General features: G+C 46.3%; 1 protein-coding gene across 13 annotated transcripts in view; it reads right to left on the bottom strand.

Moving 5' to 3' along the window:
• The window catches only part of CLEC16A (C-type lectin domain containing 16A), a 222,268-nt gene that overhangs the window by 159,892 nt on the left and 39,908 nt on the right, over positions 1-22,468 (bottom strand). For 10 of the 13 annotated variants that reach the window (XM_023760228.1, XM_023760226.1, XM_023760231.1 and 7 more), the window contains one exon: positions 8,171-8,402. In XM_023760228.1, the coding sequence (XP_023615996.1) occupies positions 8,171-8,402 (232 nt within the window). The remainder of the gene's footprint in view (positions 1-8,170; positions 8,403-22,468) is intronic. The other 3 variants (XM_023760229.1, XM_006096342.3, XM_006096343.3) reach the window with 1 other exon arrangement.

The following is a 22,468-nucleotide window of genomic DNA, read 5'->3' as shown; positions in this document are numbered from 1 at the left end:
GGGTCTCCCCAAAGACTGCTGATTGGTTGCAAAGAAAAAATAAAGTAACTGTATGGTGGAGAAACTGGGCAATACCTTAAGCAGGTGACCAAAATTAACATCACCCATGAGGAACAGAAGGACATCCAGGTTTGACACCCCGAGAAAGACATGATGTCACCTATGCCATATTCCAATCAAGAATGCATAACCTCAATCTAATCACAGAGAAACATCAAAGACAGAATGAGGAACACTTTATTAAAACAAAGGAGGGGGAGGTTCTGTACTCTTCAAAATGGTCAATGTTGTAAAAGAGAAAAAAAGGTTGTGGAAATGTTCCAGAGTAGAGGAGGCTAAAGAGACACGATGAAAGACACGACCTGATTCTGTACTAGAGGAAGGAAATAGGCTACAAAGGACATTATTAATGAGCCAGTGGATAGACTGGAACATGGACAGCAGAAAACTAGTATGAAGCTGATAACTGTACTGTGGTCATGAAAGAGCAAATCCTATTCTTTTTTTTTTTTTTATTGCTTAAAGTATTACAAAGGGTATTACATATGTGTCCTCCCCCCCCCCCCCCGCCCCTGACAATCCCCTGGCCTATTCTTAGCAAATGCACAGTGTGTGTGTGTGTGTGTGTGTGTGTGTGTGTGTGTGTATGCATGTGTGTAGAGAGAGAGACAGAGAAAACGCAAATAAGAAAGCAAATGGGGTATATTATATGCTGAAAGGTGAAACTGGGTAGAGGGTAAATGGGAGTTCTTTACCCTATTTTTAACTTTTTATAAATCTGCAATACTATTGTAAGCATAAAACCAATAAAAACAGAAAGCAACTGTGAAAGTAATATACACGAAGAATAAATAAAAAGGTACCCAGGCTGCCATGGCTGGTATTCCTCAGTGGTTACAGCAATGGCTCACACAACAAAAGGTCGAGGGTTCGATTCCCAGTCAAGGGCACATACCTGGTTTGCAAGTTTGATCCCTAGACCTGGCCAGGATGCATGCAGGAGGCAACCAATCGATATGTCTCACCTCTCTCTCTCTCTCTTCCTCCCTTCCTTTCACTTTCTCTGAGAATCAATGGGGGGAAAGTATCCTCGACTGAGGATTAACAAAAAAAAAAAAAAGGTACCCAGGTACCCAGGCTGGTTGTGCGCATGGGAAAGGAGAGATTCAGGAATGGGAGAGAGGTGTGCGCATGGGAAAGGAGAGATTCAGGAATGGGAGAGAGGTGTGAAAGACATGGCACTGAAAACCTCAGGATCCCCTGGAGCTAATCACATAACAAGAATCCTCTCACCACAGTCTTTAAGGCCCACTCTGTCCCACCTAAAAAGATCTCCAACTTTTCCCCTAAAGGGGAAACTGAGGCACAGAATTTTTTTTTTTCTTCTTTTTTTAGGTGACGGGCCTCTAACCCCACTCCCATTGCTGTGTAAATGAGCATCTGTGTGGTATTTGTTTCTGGGCCAGGCACCATGGCGCATAATCTTGAAGGCTCCAGCAATCCATTACACTACTAGAGTCTTGAGCCTCTGGGAGTGGAGGGACATGCTGGAGGCTGTGATGCTGGGAGATGAAACCCAAATCTCCAGCTCCTCTGGCTTCAGCAGGCTCTCCCCAGGCCCTCCTCAGACTCTAACATTTCTACAATATAATTTCCCCCAAAGCCTCCAGAGTAGAAGAGGATTTGCACACCCATGCCTGTAGTAGCAAAAAACTCCTATCCCCGGTTTGCAAAGAAAACAACCCAGTGTCCATCGGATGGATAAGCAAAATGTGGTCTATCCCAAAAAACAGACTATCGTTCAATCTTAAATAGGAAGGAAATCCTGCCACTTGTTACAATCTGGATGAACCCCGAGGACATTATGCTGAGTGAAAGAAGACAGTCACAAAAGGAGAAATACTATGCAATTCCCTTTATGAGGAACCTCGGGCAGTCAAATTCAGTCAGAGAGACGGAAAGTGAAACAGTGGCTGCCAAGGGCTGGGGGGAGGGACAATGGGAGTTGTTTAATGAGGACAGAGCTTCAGTTGGGGAAGAGGAGAAGAGTTCTGGGGCTGGATGGTGGCGACGGCTGCACAACAGTGTGAATGTACAGAGGCCTAAGGACGCAAGGATGTCAACTTCTGCCTCTCATTATGACAACTGGCCAAATCTATGCGCTTCCCCAACACTCTGACTCTGATTTTTTAAAATAACAGCAACAATTCATCAACTTGCCTGGGATGATGTACATTCTAATCTGATTAATATTTGGTAAATGAAGTACTTTTCAGGGAAATGGCAGGCATGACCTCCCAATAGTCTTTGACTTCACAAATTCCAGGATTTTCTCCATTGCCCTCTGTGTCTCCATTCCAGCAATCACAGCAGGGACAGACAAACAGAGGGGGAGGGGAGAATAAGAAGGCCTCTCAGAGAAGGTTAAGGGAAGGAGGAGAAAGATGCTCTTGCTGGTTACCTAGGATATAAGGGAAGCAGGGCATGCTACTGGCTGGCTTTAGAGCAGAATTTCAAGAGGCAAAGGGGAACTGGCAACAACGGGGTGTGTATGTGAAGAGTATTCAGGGCTCCCCTTTTCTTGTTTTGTTGTTTTTTAATATTTTACTGAGTAGCATGAGATTGAATTCAGAATGTTTTTCTGGGAAGTTGCTTTTCAGAGGATTTGTCTAAACTGACCTCCAATCCTTCTCCTTATACTAATTCAGCCCATTGGAGAAGTACGCACTCCCATCTGCTCTCTACAACAGTGTCCAGCCTACCAATCCTCCTCCCTCTAGACCAGTGGTTCTCAACTTTCTGGCCCTTAAAATACAGTTCCTCATGTTGTGATCCAACCATAAAATTATTTTCGTTGCTACTTGATAACTGTAATGTTGCTACTGTTATGAATCGTAATGTAAATATCTGATATGCAGGATGGTCTTAGAACAACCCGACCGCCAAAGGGGTCGCGACCCACAGGTTGAGAACCGCTGCTCTAGACACACACACACACACACACACACACACACACCTCGCTATTCCTTATAGAAATTAACAGGGAAACGGGCCCTCCAGAAACTTGCCAGGTACACACAAACAAAGTCCCCCCTTACATCTCAAGTACCACTTCCAAGCTCCTCACTCTACTCTCCACCTTGGCCAGGGTTCCTCCTATTCAGTGCTCATGTGTCCCGTGCTAAATGCTGAGGCACTGATGGTCTCATTTCTCATACCCTGAGGACAAGGCATTATGAAGCCCCCTCTATTGATAGAGAAGCACAGAAAGGGTGATAACTTTCCTAGGTTCACACAGCTACTCAGGAACAGACCCGCAGGTCTGGATTCAGACCCTAAACTCCTGACAGCTAGTCCCTGGCTCATCCCAATCAGAAAACTGCTGGGTCTGGGGTTGACTCTGGCTTTACAAGAGGAGTCAGAAATGAGGCCAGGCTCCACTTCATGTCAGGAGAGACTTTAAAAAAAAAAAAGGCAAGTTTGGGCTGCAAGCTCCCAGGGTCCCCTCAAGTCCCAGCTGATCTGGCAAGTTCAAAGTCAGTGCTGTCACCTGCATGCCAGGCCCTTGCTGGAATTCCAAGACAAGGGTAGGCTCTGAAGGTCAGGCTGTGAAATGGATGCCTACCTTTTCCATAGGCCAAGAAACAGAAACCAAATCCTATTTTTCAAACAAGAAGTTCAAATGATTCATTCTCTTGTCTCAGGCATGTTTAAAAGTTACTGCTCTAAGTGAATCCGGAAAGAGACGACTACCCTTTCAGACTGCAGAGCAAGCTAAGACTTGAGCACATGTCCAAGCGAGCACTCCTTCAGCTGCAGGGACAAGGGCTCCTTCGTCTTCCTTTCAGTATTCAACTTCTGAAAATTTAGGGGCCCTGTGATTTTCTTGGTTTCAGAATGAGTCACCCATCACACTGAGGCAGAACAAATTTCTTTGCAAATCGGGGATAGGAGTGGAAGGTCCAGGGGAGCACATTCATTTCACACAACATCCTTGTCTGGACTTAAATGTGGAGGAGGTGTGAATTTTGGGTGATGCATTTACAGAAAAAAAAAAAGCACACATATTGATGCCATATTCAAATCAGGTCATGGCAAAATTGTGACTTGCAACCACATGCCTTTTTACTCCTGTGCTTTAAGCCACCCTTTAAAGTAAAGATTTCACCACTAACATGGGGATGGCAGGGTCTGCAGGGGGAAACTGGTGTCAGCATCTCTTTATTGAAGAGTCACCTGTGCCCATCTGTTACAACCAGGCTGTCAATAAGCCCCTAGACCAGGGGTGGGCAAACTTTTTGACTCGAGGGCCACAATGGGTTCTTAAACTGGACCGGAGGGCCGGCACAAAAGCATGGATGGAGTGTTTGTGTGAACTAATATAAATTCAAAGTAAACATCATTACATAAAAGGGTATGGTCTTTTTTTTTTTTTAGTTTTATTCATTTCAAACGGGCTGGATCCGGCCCGCGGGCCGTAGTTTGCCCACGGCTGCCCTAGACCCAGAGACAATGCAAGACGTTTGCTACAGAAGAGATCATTTGGAGGGGAAAGCCACCTATCCACCTCAGAACAGGAAGGGAGAAGATAGCCCTCAGGGGATGAGGATACTGAATACCGTGGCTTTCTAGGGGAGGGCCCGCTGTTTGTGCTCGCCCAGCATCTAACCCCCTTCTTCTGATGAACACTCCTCATTTTTACTGAGGGAGCCACTGTAGGGAGACACGTGACCCAGGCCTGGCCAATCAGCACAGAACATCCCTTTCCACTGGTGGGCAAGCCAGGCCCGTCAGCACCAACAGGCATCAGCCCCCAGGATTCAGCTGCAGCCAGTGGGAAGAAGCAGCTCCCTCTCCACTTGGTGGTAAGTTGGCAGGATGTGAGCCTGGTGCTGCCAATGGTCATCTTTGCACTTGGGTCCAGCCATGCCTGGTCTCCCAATTACATAAACATAATCACCCCTTTTGCTTAAGCCAACCAGAGTTGAATTTCTAAATCTTGCAAACTCAAGAATACCAACATATCCTCATTTAAAAAGTTGTCCCCCTGGCCAATGTTGCTCTGTGGTTAGAGCACTGGCCCGCGCACCAAAGGGTCACAGGTTCACTCCCCGCCACTGGTCGGGGCGCGTGCAAGAGGCAACCAGTCGATGTGTCTCTTTCATATCAATGTTTCTCTCTTTCTCTCTCTCTCTCTCTCTCTCTCCCTCCCCCTCCCTTCCACTCTCTCTGAAGAGCAATGGAGAAAATATCCTTTGGTGAGGATTAACAACAACACAAAAATTGTCACATGAATCATATTTTCTATACTCATAATTTCCAGAAAGAAAGAAAGGCCTCAAGCTTGAGAAGACCATCCAAGGCCCACAGCAAACCTATAAGTCTGCAAGTCAGGTCTCCCATCTCCCAGGCACCTCCCCCATCTACTGTCCTCTGGCTTGAAACTGAATTAGGACATGTGCCTGATGCCCTTCCAAGTCACAGGAATTAACAGCTGTGTGGTTTCATTCAAACACAAACACAGTCGAGGGAAGAGAACACCCACCAGCCGCACCTTCAAATATGAGAATAACTAAGAGATCAAGTATGTGGTTCAAATGCCCCAGAATACAAATCCTGCTGTCCAACAGGTGTCTGTTTGGTGGACGGGCCTGTGGAAATCGTATTTATTTATGGTGAGCTGGATGCACAGTCAAGAAAATAAAAAGAAAAAAAAAAAAGAAGAAGGTACCAAAATGCTGAGGGATCACTGAGAGCCAAACAAAACCTCTGGAGAAATTCCTGGGCCCTGTCTGGCACAACCTGGCCAAGTGATTGCCTGGAAAATAGGTTTTTGGAAACTGGTGAGCATTCTCCCCTTACCCGCTGCACAGGGCAGGTGGGCTCAGGGTGCAGGAGTCCTTAACTCAGCGCAACAGCAAGCTGGAACTGCAGCCTGCAGAGCCAGTGAAGCCCTGTGCATGAGGATGGGGCCGCTAGGCTGACTCACTTGGCTGTGTGCTTGAGGCCAACACTGCCCTGTCCACACCACGTTTAGTCACAGCCCAGGCCTGGTTAGAGAGCAGCCCTTAAAAGGACTGGAATGAAAGAGGGTAGCATCTTTCCAAAACAAAATTGACGAGAACACAAAGTACAAAATGGGGTAAAGTCATCCCTTGCCCCCTGATGTGGCGACAGGACAGCTAAATCTAGCGCTTAAGCTGACAATTTGCTCCCGAGTTGTTGTTTTTTAAAAATCGGAATGATCCAAATAAACAAACAAGTATGGCTTCCCTTGTGTTTGCCCCTCCCCCATGCCTCTTCTCTAAAGCGATATATGTTGGTAAAGATTTTCCGAGCCAAATGAGAATTTCTAAACCAAAATGCTTACTACACACTTTGAACAGAAATAAAAGCATACTGGAACTCTAAGCCTTAAAAAGAGGGCCAGGTGGCACCAGAGAGATGTTTTGGAGATACTTATCGAAATGTGATCGTGGCATTCACTGAGAGCTGCCAAGAAAATCAGAATGGGGCCAGTGGTGTGGGGGCGGGGGCGGGTTTTGGCTGCATAATTGTAGCAAACTTCCCCAAACAATTGAGTTCCCAGTCACTGATTTACTGAGCCACTCTGTTTCCCAGCTTCAGACGCCTGGGACTAGGGGCTCACATAGTCCAGGCAGATGGGCCGAAGAGAGCTGGCTTCGGAGCAGCCACTGCTAGCCCAGGACCTCACACCCCCAGCAGACCACAGCCGAGAGCCAAAGAGAGCCAAAGAGAGCCCGTGCCTGTCCTAGGGGGTGTGGTGGGAATTCAGTTCTAGCAACCAGAGCCCCCAGCCCACTTCCACCCCATCACCTTTTTCACCCAGAATGTTCAGGGCTGTGGCCAGGGACCCCATCTGTGTGGCTGTGTGCCCGGCCCATGACACAAGGAACTGGACAGTTTAAAGTTGCTTAATCCCAGAGCAGACCATGCTCTCCATATTAAGAAGGTCTTAACATCTATAAGAGGGAGGTGAAAAATAAAACAGAATCATTCCTGACAAAGGCAAAAAAGAGGACTGAACTATTCTGCTTATTTAGCCCATAGGGAGCAAACACAAGTGTACCTCACTCTAAACACATGGAACTTTAAAAAAACTTAAAGCAAGAATCCAAGGGATTATATTTCATTATTTGATTACAAGAAACAAATCTTCTTAAAAGCATGTAAGTTCATTAAACACTCCCCACTTTTCTTCCTGCAGTGCAAGGAAGAATGACTTCTGTCAAAAATAATAATCCAGGTTATCATGAATAATAAGAACAGCAATAATGATAAAAATGATGATGATAACAACAGTAGTAATAATAGTAGTAGCAGCAAATATTTATGACACAGGCCAAACACTGTTCTGTGCATGTTACATACATGTATTAACACATTTAATTCTTGTAGAAAAAGTAAATGCTATTTGTTACCTTCTTTTTACGGATGGGGAAACTGAAATACAGATTAAGGGTACAGAACCCTGCCCAGTCAGTGTGGCTCAGTTGGTTGAGTGTCATTCCATGCACCAAGAAGTCGTCAGTCCAATTCCCGATCAGGGCATGTGCCTGGGTTGCAGGCTCAATCCCCAGTAGGGGGCATGTAAGAGGCAGCAGATCAATATTTCTCTCTCATTGATGTTTCTATCTCTCTCTCCCTCTCCCTTCTTCTCTCCCTAAAAATCAATAAAATGTAAAAAAAAAAAAAGAACCCTGCTCCAGGTTACCCACCCAGTGAGGGCAGGCCTTATACCAGATCTACCTTCAACTGGCGGGGTTGTTTAGAGCAGCGATTTTTAACTGGAGTGCTGCAAGAATTTTTAAAACATGCAATACCTGACTAATCAGGGGCACTGACCTCTTTCCCCTTAGATTGTCAAGTAAAAAAATAACAACAGCCAACACAACAAATAGCTGTCTAGTGTTCAAATATTACACTTTTTTTTGTCAGATGGGCAAAATATATATTTTGGTGTGCTGTAGAATTTTAGTAATTAGTTTATGTGTACCATGAGATGAAAACGGTTGAAAATCACTGGTTTAGAGTGAGGTACGCTGGTGTCAGGAATGAAGAGAAGCACCCACTGACACAGGGGGGACCAGACACAAATGACAGCCTGGCTCGCAGTGGGCAGCAGGGCAGCGTTCACGGGCGCACTCACCTTCATTCTCCCCACTCGTCTTGATGCCTTTTGAACCACCCTCTGTACCTTTAGCCTTCTCGGCGTCATCTTGGGCATCCTCGGTGGGCCCTTTCTCCTCGTCTTCTTCCTCCCCGACGTTTTTGTAGTTGGGTCTCTTTTGCACCCGCCGCTTGCCCTTGTGCTTGTTCATTTCAAGGGACCGCTCGAGTGTTTCGGTGGGTTTAATAAAGCACCGAATGCTGGGCTTGGCCTAGAGAAGTAGAACCGAGATAACAGACGGATTTGAACCTTTGCATCTCACTGGAACCTATCAAGCTGTCTGAGAGTTTCTGCCCCAAGAAATTCATTTCCAAAGCAACAAATGCTACCTCCTAGTTGTTATTATGACTATTATTAACATCATCATTATTAAGTAATCAACACAATAACACCAGCTAGCATTCACTGCCCACGGTGCTAAGTCAGAACCTGCACTTCACCAACACCATCTCCAGTGTTCCCAAAGTCAGTCATTTGCATTCAAAACTGTGAACACTTGATGGCATTTTGTACGTGCCAGATGTGTTCTAAGGGCTCTGACGATGTTTCCTCATTTAAACTTTACAACCCCGAGAGGCAGTACTAGTGTTATCCTCATTTTACAGATAAGGAATCTGAGGGCCAGAGATGTTAACTGACCACCCAAGGTTGCACAGCCAGGAGGAGGAAAAAATGGAATTCAAACCCACATGCCACCTGCACAATTTGTCTTAACTACAGCACATTGTTATTGTTATTAACTCTTATTTAAATAAATTTGTTTTAAAAGAAACTGTGTATCCCTAAAGGAAATGGAACACCAGTGTACCTGCTATTATAAAAATAACAGAAAAGAAAAGCAAGGTAACTGAATGAGCCAAACGTTGGCTTTCTTTAGAAGGGGAGCAGGTATCAGCAAGGCATTAAAGCTCATACCCAAAGGAAGTTTAGCCCAAAGAACTTTTCCCTAGAAAGTCAGAAGGCTTCTAAGAGAAATGAAGGCCTGTTGTGGCACCACTGGTTCATGTCCCATATTCTGGAAAACATGGCTTATCTCAGTCCTTATAACAACCAGGAGATATAGGGATTATCAGTCCCACTTTATAGATGAGAAAATAGAGGCTCAGAAGTGTTTAGTGACTTGCCCAATGTCACACAGCTACTGAGCAGAAGAGTCAGAATTTTAATAGAAGCTTGCCCAATCCCAACCCCCAAGCTCTTCCTAAAATAACAGTGCTTCACCAGGAGCTCACACTCCGTTCCATTTAGTACTCTCTAAAAAGTATTTACCTGCAAATGGACCAGGACTAGAAAGGGGCAAAGTCAAAAGAAAACAGCCTGATTTGTTTGGGGCAGGGTTCTCATGGAAGTCTTTTTCTCTTTCCAGGGTCTGGATGATGTTCAGACATCATTCTGTCATTTAAAAAGGGAAAAGTTTTCAAGTAAACTTTCCCATTATCTTGATATGGTTTATCCATCTTCTGAATTTACCCCAAACAACGACCAGCTGTATTCTGGGGGCCACTGTATCTTGCCAATAAGTAGAATGTACTCAAGGAACACAAATTAATTTCAATAACACTCAAAACAAAACGTAATTGAAAGCTAAATTAGCATCCAAATACAAACATTAATTTTTATTTACCCACTTAGGATTATTCATCCACAAAAATGACAAATCAATTGAGACATGATTCTAGTGTCCAGGAAATGCAGATAGCGAATTACAGACACCACCCACCAAGAGCCCAGGGCATTCAGAGTGAGTGTGCACCGCTTGACAGACAGCATCCATCAGAGCCCACGTGGGATGCCAAGTGATCAAATGTAGCCCCAGATGTCCCCCATCCTCTCATAAAGGACCTGAACCCAGTAAGTTAGGGCCCTGAGATGAAGTGACAGCTTCCTCTGATCACAGCTTACTCCCTGTGAAAGCTAGAGCATGCCATACACAACCAAAGCTTTCAGAAACAGAAAACCAAGACCAAACACGGAGCAAAACACCACCCAGTTAGAAGTTCTGAGCAGAAATTCACAAAGGTGGATGAAGAAAACTCGCCCTGAGCTGTGTGGATGCAGATGCACAGAACAATGGACAGAACTAAGGGAAGTAAGACGGCGCACAAAGCCCAGGGCTGGTCCAAGCTGTGTAAACTGTAGCTGAACTCCACCTTGGCTATGGGGCCTCTCTGACCTTCAGGTTCCTGGTCTAAAACATCAGGAAAGTAATTCTTACTTAAAATTACTAAATGAAATCATGGACAGAAAGTTCCTTTCAGAGCCTGTCAATACAGTAAGCATTCAACATAAGAATGGTAAGTTACCTTCCTTTCCCTGCCTACATTAAAAAAAATCAACTATGAAAATGAATTTTAAAACTTTCCAAAGGGATCTGCTTTTCTCGGTGATCTGGGAGTGGAAGAGGGAAGGCATGCTTGCTGGGGAAATTTCAAACCTTTAGGATGTAACCTACCTAGTAAGCTGCTGGAAATAACCTAAATGTCCATCAATGGGGAGTGGTTAGGTAATTACGGTCTGCCCATAGCGTGATGGACTGATACAGAAACAGCACTGGGATGAAAAAGCAAGAAGAAGGGACACAGTGGGGCCCGTTTCAGGTAAAGGCTCCAGTTGGAAACACAATTTTTCTTGGAAAGCTGCATTAAGAATATGAAAATATTAAGATTTCATCTTTGAGGAAAGAAGGAGGCGGTACTGTGTGTGCTCAGTCACACAAGTGCACTTACATTTTTCATTTCTGTACCTTTCCATTAGGTTTGAAATTTCTAATCATGCATGCATATTAACTTTTGAAAAAATTCAATAAGGATCATCTGGATATTGGAATTATTTTCCCTCTTTCTCTTCTATATTTTAAAAAGTCTGATTTTTTTGCCCTAGCTAGTTTGGCTCAGTGGATAAGGTGTCGTCCTATGGACTGAAGGGTCCCGGATTCAATTCTAGTCAAGGGCTCGATCCCCAGTAGGGGGCGTGCAGGAAGCAGCTGATCAATGATTCTCTCTCATAATTAATGTTTCTATCTTTCCCTCTCCCTTCCTCTCTGAAATCAATAAAAATATTTTTTAAAAATAAAAAAATTTTAAAACCTGATTTTTTCCCCCCTTAGTATTAACAACATCAAAACCTGGCTGTGAAACAGGCAGAGATTCGAGATCATTCCTGCTGCTCTATTCAAGACTTTGTGGCTGCCAGCCTCCCAGGAATCTCTTTGTTACCCTGGATAATTCCCAATGTTACAGATGGAAAGCCCTCAGGGGCGGGGTCCTGGTCCAGCCCACTCCCACTGAGCTCTCAAGACTAAACTAGGTGCCTGGAACAGGGCAGGGCCTCGATGGGATGGGCTGTTGAGTGAATTCATGGCTGCCTGTACTATACTATATCCAAAGTGCAGGAGAGAACAAAAAAAGAAGGGAGGAAGGAAAGAAAAAAGTTGCCCAACACCTTCAGGAGCTGAACTTCCCACAGAGGAAAAGCAGGTGTGATGAAACTAACCAAAAGTGGCAAAGCCCACTTATCAGTAAAAAATCAGGCAGCTTGGGATTTTCTTCGCATAAAGAAAGCACACCACACGTTCCTCAGAGAAGAGTGTTCTGAAATAAGGTCTCTTTCCCAGAGGCCGCAGGTGGGGTTTCACTAAGGCTCACCTCCTAGGGACCAGGAGCCTGAGCTGTGGGAGGAGCGTTGAGATCCTGGGCCCTGCTTACTGACCACAGATTGGGCCAGTGCCCAACTGGGGGGTGCAGGAGGGAAGCCTTGGGTTCTGGCTGGCCTTTAGGCTGGTTTCTGGGGTCAGGGCCAGCTGAAGGCCAACAATGTGATTTCAGGGGTGGCCTAAGGGCTAACCTGCTCCCTGAAGTGTCTGCCCCTGCCTGCTGGTTAATGATGCCTTCCACCAGCCTTCATCCACCCAACCTAAGGCTTTGGTCCTTGCTTAAAAGTTGAATACTTGAGGTGACTTCCCAGAGGTCGGAGATAACTAAGGCCTTTTAGGTGCTGCAGGATCTGAGAGCAGGTCCTGCAGGGGCAGCAAGAGGGGTCAGGAGCAAGGAGTCAGGAGGAAGGATGGAAGCACGCAAGGCCCGGGTGTCTGAGTGAATAAGGAGAGGCAGCACAGCTGATGCCCAGATGTCAAACAGAACGTCCTCCACAAGGTCTGGGTCTGCTCCCTATAAGGCATTTTTGCATTCAGGATCTCATTTCAGCCCCATGGCAACATGTAATGGAGTTGCTCTGACTGCACGTGATAAAGCTAGTTACAATCAGTCAATCAAGGATTCTAAACAAAATTATAGATGTAAAACATGTACATATATCTCATGTTTTCCTGTGTGGATAGATATCTGCAAGACATTACACCAAGCAAGGTCTAGAAGGATATAAAAACTGAAAATAGCGGTTCCTTCTGAGGATGATACTAATGTTGGGGGAACTTTCACTTTCTACTCTAGTTGCTTCTGTTTCATTCAGTTGTTTTACCCCAAGAAAGTATGACCAGTGCCATTTAAATGTAAAGAATATCTTGAAGGCATGCACCTAAATGCCACTGAACTGAATACTTAAAAATGGTTAATCCATCGTAAGTGGTATTTGTTATATGTATTTCACCACAATTTTTTAAAATGCCTTTACAATAAAGGCACCTCTGAAAATTAGAATGGTGATTAGCTGGGGGAGGGGAGTGTTGGTTACAGACCGAGAAGGAGCTGCATCGATGACAGAAGTATTTCCTAGCTTGACCTGAATTACACACAAATGTGATCATATTACAAGGCCATCAAGCAGTACACATGAGATACTCACTTTTATTTACATTATCCCTCAATTAAAACAACATTTACCTAAAGGATTTTCAAAATTTTAAAAAAAAATATATTTATTGATATTTTACAGAGAGGAAGGGAGAGGGATAGAGAGTCAGAAACATCAATGAGAGAGAAACATCGATCAGCTGCCTCCTGCACACCCCCTACTGGGGATGTGCCCGCAACCAAGGTACATGCCCTTGACTGGAATCGAACCTGGGACCTTTCAGTCCGCAGGCTGACGCTCTATCCACTGAGCCAAACCGGTTAGGGCTACCTAAAGGATTTTCAATGAAGTCAGATTGTCGTAATGCCCTAATACAGTGGTCGGCAAACTGCGGCTCACGAGCCACATGCGGCTCTTTGGCCCCTTGAGTGTGGCCACGAAGTTTCAATCGCACTGTACGTGCGAGCCCGCACGTGGTATTTTGAGGAAGAGCCACACTCATGGGGCCGCAGTTTGCCGACCACGGCCCTAATCCAAGCTCGGAGCCAATCAGACAACTTGGGAAGCTGGGTTCACTGCAGTCACCAGGGGACGGACCTAGTCACTCACTGAGCCCTACCTAGACACCAAGTGCTGGGCTGAGAGCAAAGAAGCCAAGACCACGCCTTCGCAGTGCTCACAGTCCAGCCAGGAGCAGGCAATGTACTGTTGTGCATCCCAGGTGGAAACTAGGCAAAAAAGGTCATTGGGGCACAAAGGAAGGAGTGGAAACTGTGCCAGGCAAGAGGGTGGGGGAAGGGACAGTTAAAAGGGCTTCTCGGAGAAGGAAATGACTGATGGAGTCTTGCATATTAACAATTCACCAGAACACTCGGGAACGGAAGAGAACACGAGGAAGGACAGCTCAGAGCTCCAGCCTGTATTTGTCTAGGCCAGGGTCACCTGGAACGGGTGTGCTTGGTGATCGCTGCGGTATCCAGGGACACAATGTGCTTGGCCAGCTCCCCAGATGGCAGCATGCACATGGGAAGTCAGGAGGTGGCGCTGGGCCAGCTGGGCAGCCTCTCCAGCCAGCTGTTCATGAAGGAGCTCATGCTGCACATGGCCTGGGAAGTGATGTTGGGGTGCTCCTGCCTCAGCACCTGGCAGACAGTGCTGGGTGCGTTTCTTTGTGCCTACTTAGTGGTGCAGTGGGAAGGGGAGAAGGCAGTGGCTGGGGAGTGATGAGGAAAAGGACTGCGGGAACACCAGGCCGAATCTTGGTTGAGAAGGAGGGAAAAAGAGACTGGTGGCTAGAGGGGGCACAAAGGGAAAGGAGAGGTGACATGGCCCCGGAATCCCACCTGGATCTATAGGAGTGGCCACAATGATGACGGGAAGGAAGCTCACCTTCCAGGCTCTCCCAGGCTTAGCTCACTCACCTTCTGAGGAAGCAATGAAAATCTTTTTGTTCAAACAGCTCTGCTAAGGGATTAGAACTAAGAGAAAGGTTTTCCCCTAAGAAAAGAGGCAGCCATATTGACTAACAAAAAAATGCCCAACATAAGGGCAGATCTGAGCTTAGACCTCAGACCTGCTTACTGGCCAAGTGACCCTGATCAAATCAGACTCACTTTCCTCATATGTAAAACAGGGACAAGAGCAACTCCATCGCGTGCTGCCATGGGGCTGAAATGAGATCCTGAATGCAAAAGTGCCTGGCATACTGCCTGCCGCAAAGGGGCACACTTGAAATAGCCATTTACCTTCCACCTTGGCAAACAGATCACGAGGATGGAAGACATGGAGGGGAGGGGCTAACCTTTAAAAAACAATCACACTCTCTGTTTTAAACTTGACTCCCTACCTACTTACTGTTCACCGGCTTTCTGGTTTGTTAGCAGCCTAGACTCCCCAAGTGCTCGCGGCCACTGGCCAACCTTCCCAATCTCCAGCCTTGGGGCTGGGACTGGTGGGGTGTCCAGCACACACGGCATGGGATCGTCAGGGACACGGAAGCTGGAGCCTGGGCTTGGTGCCCCACTCACCTGATTTGAGTCCTGGCTACGCTGCTCACTACCTTCTCCTCTATGGGCCTCAGTTTCCACGTGCATCAAGTGGGCCTCAATTAGCATTCCCCCATCTAGAGCTGCTGTGTGGTGGCAAGAGGTAGCACACTTTCTTGTTATTTTTTGTAATGACAACGATCAGCAATACCTAGTGAGCATCTGAAATGTGCCCAGCACATACTGACTCACTTTATCCTCCAATTGATTGGGGCAAGGAGCTGCAGAGAACGTGGGACTTGTCAGCCCGGGTCACCAGCTAGTGAGAGCATAGCCAGGATTAGAACCCAGGAAGTGTAGCTTTAAGCGCCCTGTGTTCAAACCTTCTGCTGCACTGCTCATTCATCCCCTGCAACAAGCACTTGCTGAGCTTCCCAAGGTGGGCCAGCCCCCAAAGGACTGGAGTAAAAGGCATGACACTAGGTCACACTAATCAGAGGAGCAGGCAGCCAGAGCTCAGAGACAGTTTATGTACCACTTATTACGTGGTCCTCTGACCTATCATATGACCGACCACAATGTATAGCTGTTTCCGTTTTTGTCTCATATACACAGAGCTTGCAATGTCATGGGGGTCACAGTGGCCCAGGTTTACACCAAACATAACAATGGCATTGCAGCATGGCTTTGTAACTGGCTCAGAAGAAAATGGGCTGATAATTGCAGCAGAGTGAGCCTCTTCTCATTCCAGAATGAGGTGATCAGCAAGCACACATCAGACAGAATAAACTCCAGCGTGATGTATGGGTGGGAGTGCTACATGCCAAACCCTGAGTAATGTGGGGCTGCTGAACCAAAGCCCAAGCGCGTGTCCAGAATGCACAATTGCAACCACATCAGCGAGGCGTCTGGGCAACGCTGCCAAATTTAATGGGGAAAATAAAACACAGCGAGGGGGAAAACATGAAGAGGTAACAGGCCACTTCCATTAACAAGAGGAGCATGGCATTCTTTTCCATGAATTGGCCAATTATCAGGGAGCATTGTAGCAGCAGAGGCATAACCCAAAGAAATGTCCATTTATCTGGAATCAAAAGAATCTTAGAGCTCAGGAGACACGCACTGCACCGAGTACTCGCTCAGCACTCCTAGTGAGAAAGCAGGTAACACAAGACAGTGCTGTGACTTCCTAGAGAGCAACCTCTGAGGTGTTGCTGGGTCTGCAAGAGACCAGCCTCATCCCACTAGCCTATCCCACTCAAGGTCATCTTCTCTGTTCTCCTCAATGCCACATCCGGCAGTCAATCAAGAGCTAATTAACTGCAAGATATTTATGACTGAAGAGGCATGTTCAACGCTTGTGCAAAATAAAATGTACTCTTTCATTAAACAATGACATACCAAGCATGTATTTGGTATTTCCTTGTCTTGTTCTCTAAAAAGAGATAATGGACTGTGAAATATTGGTGACTCTCAGGTACCCAAAACATTCGGTCTACAGCTCTACATCTCATGCTAAACTGGAAGTGACTATCATTGCAGATGGTGACATAGGACACAAAATGGAAAGGGCATGAAGACTTGGGGCTGGACACCTGTAATCCCTGCAACTGGGTGACAACAGAATGATCACCTAACCTCGGGGGGTGTCGGCTTCCTCATACAGTTTATCACCACCTCCCTCTCTGGGCTAGTATGAGCCAATGCTCTTCTTCCTCAAGATTACTGTGGCTATCTGGGATCTTCTGTGGTTCCAACCAAACCTGTTTCCAATTTCTTCCTAGATCCAATCTTAAATCTGTGTTGACACATTTGTTTATTGCTTCCTCCAACTAGAATGTTGGAACAGGAACCTCATCTACCTTGTTCATCCTGTATTCCCTGAGGCAGGGAATGTGTGGGTGCTCCAAAAATCCTTGTGGGAGGGAGAAAAGGGGAGCAAGCCAACCAGCCTGGCGCACAGCAAGTGCTCAACAGATGAGCACTGCTCTCACTAAGGAATGGCCCATCCAGAGTTTACGTGTCACCCAGAATAATATTGTTTGAGCTAATTACCGTACTTTTTCCCCCCCTTTGCTCATGAAGCTTTTGAGAATCTGTCCCCATGCCTGGCTGGAGGTTACCAGGAAGGTCCCGAAGTAAGATTATGAGCACTGAGGTGGGTGGGCAATGGGCAGTCCCTCGGGGCAGCCAGGGCCTCAGAACTCACTGGGGAAACCCCACTAACCATCTCCTGGGATGCGTCCCACCCACCTGCCATGTCTATCCCACCTGCCACGTCTACTGTCAGTCAGGCAATGAGTGATTCACCCACTCCCCTCCCAGCCCACTGGCATTAAATCGCAGGAGCACCCAGAGAGAAAAGTGAATGGAGTGACCCATGTGCAGCCCTTCAGCCTCCTATCAGGCAAAGCACCCCAAGCAAAACCAAGTTTCCTGGCGGAGGACTTTGGTACTGACCAAGACTGCATTTCCTTGGCTCAGCGGCAAGGTGCTTGATTCCCTCAATGAGATTCGTTATTTCAAGACAATCGATGTCTGCTACGGGAGCCATGCTAAACACTGGGGACACAAACGTTATGATGTTCTCCCAGTAAAAACTTCCAAGTCCTCCAATGACTAACAAGGTGCCACATACCTTGGACCCTCATCCCCTCCCTACTACTCGCTCTGCCTCAACACTCTGCTCCTTTCTGTTGCTCTAACACACCACATCCTGGTCTTTGCACTGGCTGTTCTTTCTGGCTGAAATGCTCTTCCTCCAGATATCTACATGATGTGGTCCCTCACTTCCTTCAAGTCTTTGCTCACATGTCACCTCCTCAGTGAGGCCTGGCCTGGCCCCCCAGGGAGAACTGCACCCACCCAGCATCCTGGCACTGCGCCTCCTCTCTCTGCTTCACTACTGCCGCTTTTCTAGAGCACCTCCCGCATGCTAATACGCTGTTACTAAAGTGTTACTGTTCCCCTCGATCTCCTCCACTACAACAGATGCTCCGGGAGGTCAGGGGTCTTTGTTTTTGTTCCTGGTCTATCTCCTGTGCCTAGAACAGCCTGGTACGTGCTCAATAATTTGTTGACTAGATAAATGAATAATGCTGACCCAGCTTCAAGGTACTCAAAGTCTAGTTAAAAAACTCAAATGCCCAAAAGAGCCAGGCTGCTGATGAAAACTGACAAAGCCCCAGGGCAGAGACACCAGAAGTGGTGGATGCCTCATTTTTCTGTCCTCATCCTGGATTTTCCTGATTTTAGCAGAAACCTGGAAGACGTCACCAATGGCTCAATGCAGACCACTCTCAGTGCAGACGCATTCAGCAGGGGGCATGGCACTACCTCACACCCTTCTCCAGCCTGTGGCCACCCTGGCCCATTCTGTGTCATGCTTCCAGGCAGACACAGAAAAGCCAGCTAGAGTCTGAGTCACAGAACCTTCTCCACCCCCACCCCACTCTGCCCACTCCGTTTTTCCCTGTTGGCTTCTCCAGGGTGTGACCATTCCATCCGAGAACCCCTGGCCCTTCTCTGACTCAATGAACCGGAAGCAGCATCCCTGGGCCCTCAGGTCCAGTCACCTGTAGCCCCGGCTAAATAAAGGCTGTCCCTCCGTGAACCTCTATTCTATGGGACTTTTATTAGTTGTCCAGCCCCACTTCCTGCGCAGGAGGAAGGGAGAGGCAACTGTTTGTAGGAGATCTCTTATCTACAACGATGCCCTACTTGATATGTGGAACATGCTGCACCTGGGATTCTCTTGGATTCTGTCAAATCCTTTTACATGTGACCCAGAGCTGCCGCACTCAATACCTCTGCAGGCAACAATGGTGCCTGGGAGCTGCAATTCCATTGAGGGATTATGGATAGACCACAACGGCCCCTGCAAAAAGGGAGAATACACATGAATTCTCATTCTTTTGCGGCAATGCTTACAACTGTGGCAAGTAAGGCCCTTGATTTATAGAAGCCTATTTTTTCCCCTTCGGTGTTCACCATCAACCGTCTCCCTGAAGCCTATTACACTCTCAGGAAGAAGAATGTCTGTTCCTTCAGAACCAGCACTGACTAACCAGGGCTCACAAGTAAGGTCAGGGTCACTGAAAGATTTGGGGGAACTCCAATCCGGGGGTCTATTCTGCCTGCTGCATTCAACACACGGGAGGCTCTGCTGCCGTCTGACTCAAACCTGGTGTGGAGAGAGCCCTGAAGACGCAGCCCCAAGGCCCTGATGCTGCTTCTGCAAGCACACAGGTCAGAGAAGCGAGGCTGCTATTACTTTCTCAGCTGCCGGCTCCACAGGCCATGTCCTGGCAGTGTCTGCCAGCAGAGGGCCCAGCTCCCAGGAAGGATGGGTGTCACGCAGAGAACAGGCAGCTAACGTTCTAGGTATAAGCTCAACCCTTAGTGACCCCGGAGAATCATCTGGTGACCATCACAACTGGTTGAAATGATGTCTACAGACAGTCAGCATCCTCACTTTGGGACAAACAAGCCAATTTTGCCCGAATTCTTCCCCTTTCTGAATTCATAGCCAGCCAATGCACATGAATTGGTTAAGTATTTGCACTTTCCAGAGATCATGTATGAGGCTGGCTGAATCGGAGGGCCCTGAATGTACACTGAGAGCTCAGACCACTGCCACTAAATGGCCATTTTCTATTAGTGCTGTCATCATGTTGTCATTGTTGCTACACTTGGCCCTCCATGCCTTTGTGTCTGGTCATAAGGCACCTCCCTAAGGGTGCTCTGAGTGTGCCTCTGTTAATCATACCAAGAAGAAAGGTCCCAAGTAGGGGACACAGGGTTGTACTGCAGCCTCAGAAACTAAGATCATGATAATGATAACATCTAATATGTATGTCTTGATGTGTGCCAGGTTTTGGAATAAGCATTTTATGCTGCATTTAATCCTCTCTAAAAATCCATGTTTGTTACTCTAACTGCAGAGGTGAGGAAACTGAAGCTGGGAGACGTGGACTAACTTGCCCCAGGGATCACCTAGTGCAGTGATGGCGAACCTTTTGAGCTCGGCGTGTCAGCATTTTGAAAAACCCTAACTTAACTCTGGTGCCGTGTCGCATATAGAAATTTTTTGATATTTGCAACCATAGTAAAACAAAGATTTATATTTTTGATTTTTATTTTATATATTTAAATGCCATTGAACAAAGAAAAATCAACCAAAAAAATGAGTTCGTGTGTCACCTCTGACACGCGTGTCATAGGTTCGCCATCACTGGACTAGTAAAATGAGGTGCTGGCATCCGAGGAGCCCAGGGAGTCTGGCTCCAGAATCCACTCCACTAGACTGCCTCTTACAGTGGAATGTGGAACAGCACCGACAGCAACCCACTCCCACACTCCTTCCCCAAAGCCTTCCTGTGAGCAAAGAGAAGGTGGCATGTGAGGGTTAGGTCCCAAGGCTATTTCTGTTCTGAGAGTCATTACGAGCATCACGAGGGCCCTTGTGAGCCCATCACCAGTTCACCCACTGAGTCATTCATTTCTGCAGTGAGTGCCCACTGAGCTTCTCTGGCAAACCCCATGATGGCATAAGCGATGCAGGCATCTCCAAGACATCCCATGGGGGATAGGAAGCCCAGTGAGGGCAGGGGTCGTGTTCTTTTTTTGGGGTTTTTTTTTTTTGTGGACCCTTGAATCTCTGATGAGGAATGAATGAATTAATGAATGCAAGAACTATCTATTCCTCGTATAGACCCCCACAGAAACCCAGGATGAAAAAAGTCCCTACTTAAAGAAGAAGAAAAAAAGTACCTATAGGTCATAAGGCATATCCCATAATCTAATCTATACGTTCATATTGCCAAGAATAATGAGATGTTAGCAGTTTCAGAATTAGTGTTCTCTTACTCTATTTCCCTGACAAGAAACACACTATCTGCTCTGCATTAGAAGTATAGCAAGAAATTATCCCTTAGCAGGAACCATATTATTTTAATGCACAGATGAATTTCAATTAGACATTTATCTAACCATGCTGATGTATTTTAAATTTAACCCTAAATTACAGACTTTTCAAATAACTCTGCTCTTCCCTCTGCTTCTCTCTCTTCAATTTTGGTTTGGTTTTGTGAAAGGTCTGCTGGTAAAAATGAAGCAATACCAGTAACTTATCTACAAATTACGGGAAGGAGAAAGTAGGTTAAAAAAGACCAAGAAACTTAAAACAAGTATGACCAAACCACATCCGAGTTAGGCAGGAAACAATAGGAGACTGTTCTTGCTCAGAGGGAAGGAAGGTAAATCTTACCAGGACTATTGTCAAACAAGTCATAAATGAGATTTACCTCCACTTTTCCCAAATGTCATCAGAATACAACAAACTTTGATTTCACACCCAGGGAAAGGCAAAAACCGGAAGTAGAAAGTTGACACTTTCACTTGGGATGGCAATTCCTTCCACGCTCAGAAAAATCTCATTTTCAGTTTAGGAATCCCCCACAATGAACACTGCGCCTCTATCACATTGAAGGAACAACCTCCATCCCAAGCAGAGGACATAGGGAAAAATAACAAATCTCCTCAATTCTCCCTCTGATTAGATGGTTTGACTACAGTGGGTATCCCAAGCTGAGAAATCACCAGTAACTTTCTGCAATTAGCTTTTGCTCAAACAGTAAACCCCATGTCTCAATGTCAATATCCTGCTTGCGGTACTTAAAGTTTTGCAAGATGTTATCAATGGAGGAAAACTAGGGAAAGGGTATTATTATTTCTTACAAGGGCATGCCAATCAATTTCAATTTAAAAAGAAACCCTGCAGCCCTAGCCAGTGAGGCTCCGTAGGTTGGAGCATCGTTCAGTACACCAAAGGTTGGAGCATCGTTCAGTACACCAAAAGGTGGCGGGTTCGATTCCCGGTCAGGGCACATGCCCAGGTTGTAGATTCAATCCCTCGATTGCTTCTCTCTCTTTCTCTCCCATCCTCTCTCTAAAATCTATTTAAACACACACACACACCTGCAAACCCTAGCACCACACACACACACACCTGCAAACCCTAGCACCCCAACCATCTCTGAGGTCTATCTTGGAAAACCAAGTCTAACCTCAGCAGTGAGTGTCACATGGGAAGACATTCTGTGATGAAGCCTTAGCAGCTATCTTGGGTTCTGGAAATCACAAGACAAAAGTAAGTCCAAAGGGACCCAATACATTCTAACTTGTTATTCATGTAAATGTAGTATGAATTAGTGCAGACTGGGTGGGGACTAGGGAAACTGAAAGGCAAACACATGCCTCATGTGATGGGGCAGCTTCTGAGAGCTTCCTGCAGAAACATATGCACAATAGGACCAGATTTTCTGACTGTTCAAGACAATCCTGAAATCAATTTTCAATGAAACTTAATTCATAAATGTTTCTTTTATCCACTGTGAAGACCAAACCAAACAACTCTGAGGACTGGGTTGCAACCTGCAGAACTGATGGCACTTTAAGTGTATCTTCCTCCTGTCCTCACCAAGAGCCCTTTGGAGCAGGGCTTGCTCTCCCTGTTTCCTGTCTGGGATGAAACAACTTGCCC

This window comes from Myotis lucifugus, unplaced genomic scaffold (genome assembly GCF_000147115.1).
Source record: "Myotis lucifugus unplaced genomic scaffold, Myoluc2.0 scaffold_176, whole genome shotgun sequence".
In the NCBI taxonomy this organism is placed as follows: Eukaryota; Metazoa; Chordata; class Mammalia; order Chiroptera; family Vespertilionidae; genus Myotis; species Myotis lucifugus.
The sequence above is the reverse complement of the archived record's forward strand: the minus strand, read 5'-3'. Positions and strand labels throughout refer to the sequence as shown.